The sequence below is a fragment of the Pseudopodoces humilis genome, chromosome 6 (genome assembly GCF_049639895.1).
Source record: "Pseudopodoces humilis isolate 2021_Gansu_Grassland_sample_001 chromosome 6, ASM4963989v1, whole genome shotgun sequence".
Classification (NCBI taxonomy): Eukaryota; Metazoa; Chordata; class Aves; order Passeriformes; family Paridae; genus Pseudopodoces; species Pseudopodoces humilis.
In genome coordinates this window covers 23,744,122-23,752,171 of record NC_142205.1, presented here as the reverse complement: position 1 = coordinate 23,752,171, position 8,050 = coordinate 23,744,122, and the positions used below count along the sequence as shown (strand labels likewise).

At 45.4% G+C, this 8,050-nt stretch overlaps 1 protein-coding gene across 2 annotated transcripts in view; it reads left to right on the top strand.

Annotated features, from left to right (window-relative positions):
• The first annotated feature begins 219 nt into the window (after positions 1–219).
• BEND4 (BEN domain containing 4) overlaps positions 220–8,050 on the top strand; it is a 28,952-nt gene continuing 21,121 nt past the window's right edge. For both annotated transcript variants that reach the window (XM_088056650.1, XM_005517749.3), the window contains exon 1: positions 220–583. In XM_088056650.1, the coding sequence (XP_087912776.1) occupies positions 220–583 (364 nt within the window). The remainder of the gene's footprint in view (positions 584–8,050) is intronic.

Sequence of the window (8,050 nt, the reverse complement as noted above, 5' to 3'; positions counted from 1 at the left end):
CGGCCCCGCCAGCTCCCGCCTCCCCGCCCCGCTGCCATTAGCAGAGATTACCCTAAACACTCGCCGGTCGCCGCCCGTCTCCCTCCAGGCATTGGCGCGGCCGCCTGTCAATCAGGCCGGCGCCCCGCCGCGCCGGGGCTCCGCCGTGCCACAGAGACGAGCCGCGGCGGCGGCAGACACAGCCCCGGAGCGGGGCCGCGCCGCGGGAGGCGGCGGAGGATGGAGGAGGAGATGCAGCCGGCGGAGGAGGGGCCCAGCACCCCCAAAATCTACAAGCAGCGGGGTCCCTACAGCGTCCTGAAGACCTTCCCCGGGAAGCGGGCGGCGCTGGCCAAGCGCTATGAGAGACCCACCATGGTGGAGGTGCCCCGCGGGCGCGGAGCGGGGCAGCCCTTCCCGCACGCCGCCGAGCCGCTGCCCTACGCTCCGCACGGCCCCTTCCCCAACGGGCCCGCCCGCCCCGGCGCCGCCCCCGGCGCTGCCCGGGGCCCCCCCGGGCCGCCGCCGCCGGCCCCGAGCTCCTCGGGCCGCTACGGCCCCTGCCCGGCGGTGGCGGGGGGCGGCGGCGCGGAGCTGAGCGCAGGTACCCGCAACTCCTCTCCTCCGCGCAACTTCGCGGGGCACTTTGCAGCAGGCGGGAGCGGGATGGGCGCTGCGGGCTCCCCCCGGCGACACGCAGCCCTCTCCCGGGCGGCTGGCGAAGGGCGCGACGGCCGCGGGGTCCCCGCGCCGGGGCTGGGTGCGGCGGGGACGGGGCGGGCGGCTGGGTCCGGCCGGCGGGCGGGCATCGCTGAAGTTGCCGCGGCGGGCGGGGCCCGGGGCGGTGGGCAGGGGGCGGCGGGGGCTGTGCAGGACTTGGCGGGGCAGGCGGGCGCCGGCCGGTGCGCACCTGCGGGAGGGAGCTGGAGCTGGAGCTGGAGCTGCTGCCGGGGGCGGACGGGGGGAGCCCCGGGCCGGCCGCTCCGCTCCGCTTGGCCCTGCTCCGCCGGGGAGGGCGGCAGGCTGGGGCCGGCTACCGGAGGAGCTGCTGGTAATGGAGAGGCTGCTGATAGAGAGGTGGTGATTTTAACAGAAAGAAAATAGATCGGCTGCTTGCCTGCACCGTTTTCATAAGATGCAGTGACAAACAGGAGATCAAATTATTTTTTATTTTTTTTCTTTAAAGGTGTAAGATACCGAGATGCTGAACGCATATCTTTCCTCTAGTGATGGCTTGGAGTTAAAAACCACGTAGATCTTGATATGCAACCTAAATTTGGCATCAGGAAATGGGAAATTGCATCTTTAAGCAGAGTACAATCAAAAATGAATTACAATAAATCCTATATAATTGCATAGGTCATTCTCTTTAATGAGATTTTATTAACCTGACTGTCAAGCTTTTGAGTCAGGCAGATATTTTATCTTCTTCAACTGATAAAAGTGTCAGCTATAAACCACCATATAAATATTCATAAATCTACACATCTGTGGCAGCCTATCAGCATCATTCTTTTGGACATTAAAAGCATTCTAATTACTTTCTGTCTAGCAGAGCTGAAATGCTGCCTGTTATAGTATGTGCTTGGCAGGCATGATTGCTTTTGTTTGCCATCACAAATAGCAGCATCCTATTTTATATACTGATGGTCCAGAATATATTCAGGGTTTGACTGAACAGGATGAATATTATGAAGCACCATCTGGTTTTGATAACATCGGGTATATTAACTCATCTGTTAATTTTTGACACATCATTGATTTATTTATTTAGAAAAATTGGATCCTGTTTTGGTATGTTGCTGTTTGCCTTTGTAACAAATGTGATGACATTTCCTTACTAAACTGGGAGATATGCTAGTTAATAGGATATATGGCTATGTTTTAATGCCTGTTTTGGCTTAGAAGTAGCCTTGTTCTGGATGAATTTATCATGTCTTGTTACAAAAAATTCAAGTACTTTACCAAAAAAGTTTAACACTTGAATAGATTAGCCAGAGAATTCACATCTCTGGGACATAGTTCCATGAATCGTGGCAGAAGGTCATCTTTCCTCATGAAATTGCTTCTTATATGAAATGCTCAAATGGTGGTATTTAACTATTCTTTTTGGCCCACAATCAAAACACTTATGACAAATGTGACACCTACATTTCTTTACAGAAGCAGATTACGCCATGGAAAACATTCAGCTGTCTGGTCAGATGATATATGAGGCCATATTCACAGCAAAGCCCTCTGGGCTTTGATGAGCAGAAGTTTGGACTTTCTTTCCCTGAGTACATTGTGCTAACCAGGCACTAGAGCAGGCTTTGGAGCTTGTCTTGGTTTAGTTCTGTGCTAAAGAGATAGTGAAGGACCTGCCATTCATGCACCAGAGTTCTCTGGAGTCCCTGTTCCTTCAACTGCTCATTCAGGCTTTACTTTATGTTCCTGTATGGGTCCCAACTTAGCCTTTCTCAGGTTTAAGTGCCAAGAGAAACAGAGCAGGAGAAAACAAACCAGAAACTTGCTACAGTGTGTACAAGTGGTATTTTGCACAAGTTGTTGCTGGAAGCTGAGAGTTGTCACCAGTGGTGGCCCAGGAAGTTGTTAAGGGGACTGGAGCACCTTCCTATGAAGACAGGCTGAGAAAGTGGGGAAACTATGAAATTCAGCCTGGATAAGAGAAGGCTGTGTGGAGACCTCATAGCAGCCTTCTAGTGTCTTAGGAGGGCCCACAAGGAAGGTGTAGAGGGACTCTTCAAGAAGAACTGAAGCAACAGGACAAGGAGTAATATGTTCAAACTGAACGATGGCAAATTTAGGATATGCAGAAATTTCTTTTTACTGTGAGGATGATGAGCCACTGAAACAGGTTACCCTGAGAAGCTGTGGCTGCTCCATCCCTGGCAGTGTTTAAGGCCAGGTTGGATGGGTCTTTGGAAGGGGTCTTCCACCTGGTCTAGTGGAAGATACCTCTGCCTACAGCAAAGGCTTTGGAACTACATGAACTTTAAGGTCCCTTCTAACCCAAAATGTTCTGTGGCAATAAAAAACCAAAAAACCAAAAAAAAACAATAAGCAAGGTTTAGATCTCCTGGGTATTTTAATCCCAGAGTAGGGATGTTTTGCTGAGCTATATGCCCATCCTTCCTGCTTGGTGATGGATTAACACCATGTACCTTGTTCTTGGGAGCTGTAGCACTGCTAAGATGAGCAGGAAGCTAGCTGGGACCCCAGTGCTGTATGTATGTGGAGAAGCCGCATTGTCCAGAGGCTTGAAATTCTCTTAACTAATATGTGAGCCAGTTTAATAGCACAGGCTGCCTCTGGGGAACCAGAGTTGGGGTTTTGCCCCTGGAGAGTGAGAGCATTTGCATGTTCTCCATGCACTGTACTTTAGCCAGCACCTGTGGGGTCTCTGGGCTCCCCACAGTAGCAAGGGGAACAGAGCTAGAACACCTCTTAGCCAGAGGTTCATCTCAAGTGTTGTAGGGAGGGACAGATCATCCCCTTAGTAGGTGTTCAGCTGCTTGTGCATTCTCCACAAGGCAGTCACAACCATGATGTGTACAGTTTTCCCACTTAGTTTATCCTCAGCACTTGGCAGGTGCTTACTTGAATAAAATAAGTGGAGTGCTGTAGGGCAGTTTTGTAGGAACACCCACTTCCTAAGTTCAGTTTCAGAGATACCCCTTTTTGCTGATTCCTTCTCACTTGTGCAGGCAACAGTAAGGAAATAGCTAGTAAAACACCACTGCTGGAATGCCTAACTCTGTGCCAGCAACTTAAACACTTAATGCAGTTGATTCTTAAACTTCAGGCATGACATTTCTGTGGCCCCTTGGGATTCACAGCTCCAAGTTTGCTTTTGAAAAGTGAGCACCTCAAACACAGTCACAACTAAAGATGCTTCCATATTTTTGCAGTTTTTGCTAATGGTTAGAACTCATTGCAAGACTAACCAGATTTTCCCTCAGGTGCTCTCTTAAGAGACCACTCTCACCTCCAGACTCCAGCAGAATTGCAGGAAGAGGGGCTAGAGAAAGGAGGAATAGCAGGGATTCTCTACCCAGTGCCATGGTGAAGAAAAATCTAGCTTGAGATCTCATCATGTGGGGAAAGATCCTGTATGAGAAATGTCATCTTAAAATGAGAAATGTGAAGCTGCACTGCAACACAATCCTTCTCTCTCCTCTAGAGGTTACTCTGACTGCTGCTGCTGTTGTGAGCCACATGGATGGACTCATTCAAAGCACCAGCAGATACCCATTTTCTTCTGTAAAACATCAATTATTTATTAATCTATCCAGATTATTTTCCTAGTATGAAAATAATGTGTATCTCTGTCTTTGGTAGTATGTGCATTGGACAGTACCATAATCTACCAAAGTCCTTTTCCTTAAGAAAGTGTGATGTAGACCTTGCAGTGCAGCTTAAAATTTAGGGTGGGCCTTCATGGAAAGCAGAGGAAGAAGAGCAGAGCTAGTAACACCTGTTAGCAATGCCAAAACCATGGCATATTTGAAACGACCAGTTTATAAAGTTCTGTTATGCCCAGACAGAGAAACAGGTTGTTCTGTGAACAGCAAAGGTGAAGATCAGTGTTTTGACCCTTCCATAGGAACTGTGAGCCTTCATCTGGAAGTAGCTCTCTCAGATGAGTACTGAAATGGCCAGACACTTGTAGTCTTAATCCACTGGACTGTCTCAATGATCTTCATGCAAAATGTCCAAGAAAACAATGCATGGTCATAGGAGGTGTCAGATGCTCTCAATTTTGTGACCTAAGCACAGATATTTACAGCAATGGTCATATGTAATGACCAAGTCTCTATGCTCGGATAAAGGCCAGTTTGAGGGGTTGAAGGTTGCTGCCCCAGGATCTCAATTAATAAAAATATTATAATAAATCAAGAAATACAAATAATCAGGTGAGAGGGCTGAATCACTGCAAGGTGAAGAGTGAGATGATTGAAATTGCTAAGGAGCCTGAACGTCACAATCTTGCTGAAAATTAAATACCAATGAATACATTCCCTGCAGGGGAGAATGTATGGTATTCAGACCCACTCAATACTTATAAAGATGACTTTTTAAACCAGCTTCACAAGAACACAAAGGAAACTATGGAAAAGCCACAACCTGAATCCAGAGCCACTGAGACCCAACACAATACTTATTAATAAAGCTGTCTGATCTAAGTATTGAAAAGATCCTTAGGTGTGGGAAAAGCTGAAGTTATACCTGCCAAATTTTCCAGACATCTTTTCTGATGCATTAGTGTAAGTTATCAGATTCAGCTTCAGATGTTCGCTCATACTAAACCCTGTTTTCATTCTGGCAGTTGAATAGTTAAGAACTTCCCCTAGTCCAATGAGAAAAAGATGTGAAGATGAATGCTGTGTCTGGGAGCTGGTACCTGATTTGCCATATGATAGTATCTTCTGGTTGCTTGCAGTCTCAAACAATCTAATTAGGAATACTTATGTTTTTAGCAATTTAATCCCGTTCTCTTAGCACTTTATGGGTCTTATCCAGCAAGTCCACCTCCAGGCAAATGTCTAGTTAATGTCGATAGAAGTTCTGTAAGACTAAAGACTCTGGGGTCTGAGACATTAGAATTACATGGTTGGTGAGCAAGGTAATAGGGAAAAAGCATATCACAATAAGACTTTAATAAACTGTTTACATTGTTTTAGTCCAGTGCAGTGATTTCAATAGGATCCTACTTTTATAGAAAATACATACATTATATTAAATCTATTAAGAATCATAGATTGGTGTTTATTTAGTAGTAATCACATAAAAACAACTTTTTGTCATTTCTTAAGTGATTAGACATTGCACAGTGCTTGCATTTCTAATTATAGTCAGTCTGTAAAAGCTGAAATCCCAATTTCTACAATATATGCTAAATGGGCACCATTTGTTTTTATTTTTTTCTCCATCATAAGGAAGAACTGTAGTTATCATTCTCATTTAGGGTTGATCAGACTGTGGGTGTGTGCACCATTACTGGTGTAGAAGTCTCTTCAAATCAGAACCTACCTCAGCACCGAGACAGGTACTTCCAGAATATGTGCTGGGAGCATCCCTCACTATTGCTGTCCAGCAGCCCCCAGAAAGAAAGCATTTGTGCATCTCTGGGTTAGCATTTCAAACAAGCCCTACTTTGTCATGGCTCATTTTTATGCCTTTGAGTATGGGTTGAAGTTAAGAAAAAAACCAGTAATTGCTGTTATTGTGTCTTTGTAGTAGAACTGATACTGAAGATTAAATCAATAATGTCATTTCTGGATAAAATTTCAGTTACATTTTAAGCCACTATCACAGTGAATGTGCCTAGTGCATTAAATTTTAGAACAAAACTAATAATTATTTTAATCTTTACTGGTGTTAATGTGTATTTTGGTATTCTTCAAAACTAGTAATTTGAATGTCAGGTTACCTTTTGCTGTTTTTAGAATAAACCGTAATATTAGAGTAACATCTCTTATAATAGTCTAATCCCTTATTAGTTGTTTCATTCATATCTTGTCCCCATGCAACAAGGATATGCAAAGAATACGTAACTGTTTTGTGAGCAGGGACAATAATGATTAAAATACAAACAGTATAGATGACTTCAGGTCTGGAATCAGATTATAGGATTAAAATGAATGAAAAGCTATTCTGTAGTAGAATTGCAAAGTTCCAGTCAATATCATCTTGTAATAATTTTAAAGGGGAAATGTGGAAAGAAATAAGGCAAAGAAAGCACATCTTGCTTGGTGTTGTTAGTGATGCTTGAATTTCCTGATTCCATTTTGGTTTATCTATCTTAAAGCTGCCATGTCACTAGGATTCTGTTCTTTTAATTCATATTACATCTGCTGTGTTGTTATGCAGTTGCATTGATTGTAAGGGTTAAAGACATCTGGCCTCAGGTTAGTGTAGAAAAAGAGAAGCACCTGGCACCTCATGGGCACCCACTTGCAAAGGGGGCACAGTGCCTGTGCATTTCTGCCCTGTGGAGTTCATAGTGTGGACAGAGGGTATTGCATAATGCTTTGGATCAAAGATGTGTTGTACAAATCTGCCCTCGTTAGTCTGAACTCTTCTACAGGAATGTGATGGTGAGGATACTTGAAGTGGTCTTAGGGCCACTGCAGTTCTTCCCATGGAGTCCCTGGGCAAACCCTGCATGGCCCCAGGCAGCCTCATGACCCAGCACTGGGCTGGGGCTTGTTCTGCCCACCTCAGGTTCCTGTTCTTTCAGTTTAGTCCTCAGGAGACCACATCCGCTGGTTTTGTGCCAGGGAGGTCTCCTCTGGCTGCATTTGAGACTGAAAGTATTTGTATGCTGCTTCAGCCCTGCCCTCTTCACACAGATCTGGAGAATGGTACAAATGCAAATTAGTGTTGTTTCAAATATTCTTCAGGCCAGCTGTACTGGCCTCAGTGTGAAGTAGATTTTCCACCAGACAGTGTATCTTCTGGATCTTGAAGAAATGCTGTGAAAAGTGCCACTTCTTAAAGGCCTGAATTCTGAACACTTCTGTTCTTTATGTATTATGGGTGTGATGAGGCTACTGATGAAGTTGCACTAAATGAAGGTTTGGGGTGCTTAGTCTTATGTATCTGTAGCAGGTTGCCTTTTCAAAAGTAAATGTGTTTGTCGCTTTCTAAAAGTCAAGCCTGCCTGAGAAGTGTTCTCCAAAATTGGCAGCGCTTTAACCCACCAGTCTTTTTTTCTTATACAAAATGTTAGTTACATCTGTTTAGATACCTAGAGGAAATTAGCTTTGAATAAAGTAAAAAAAAATGTAAAAGGCACTATTTTTACTGGGGAGCCTAACAAGTTGTGTCATAAATATCTTGGTTATTTTCTGTCTGGGTCCTGGAAGTATTCTAGCAGCTTGAGGTATATGTGTAGACATTGCAGAAATGAGCCATCCCACTCTGGAGGTTCAGCTTGTAGCTGCTGTTGCTCCCTGAGACATGACACCTCCTGTCATGAGAGGCAAAGCTGACTAGGTGCAGCATGGCATCCCTATCCTACTTCCAGAGCTGAGCTGCTGTCTCCAGAAACTGCTGCACAACCCAA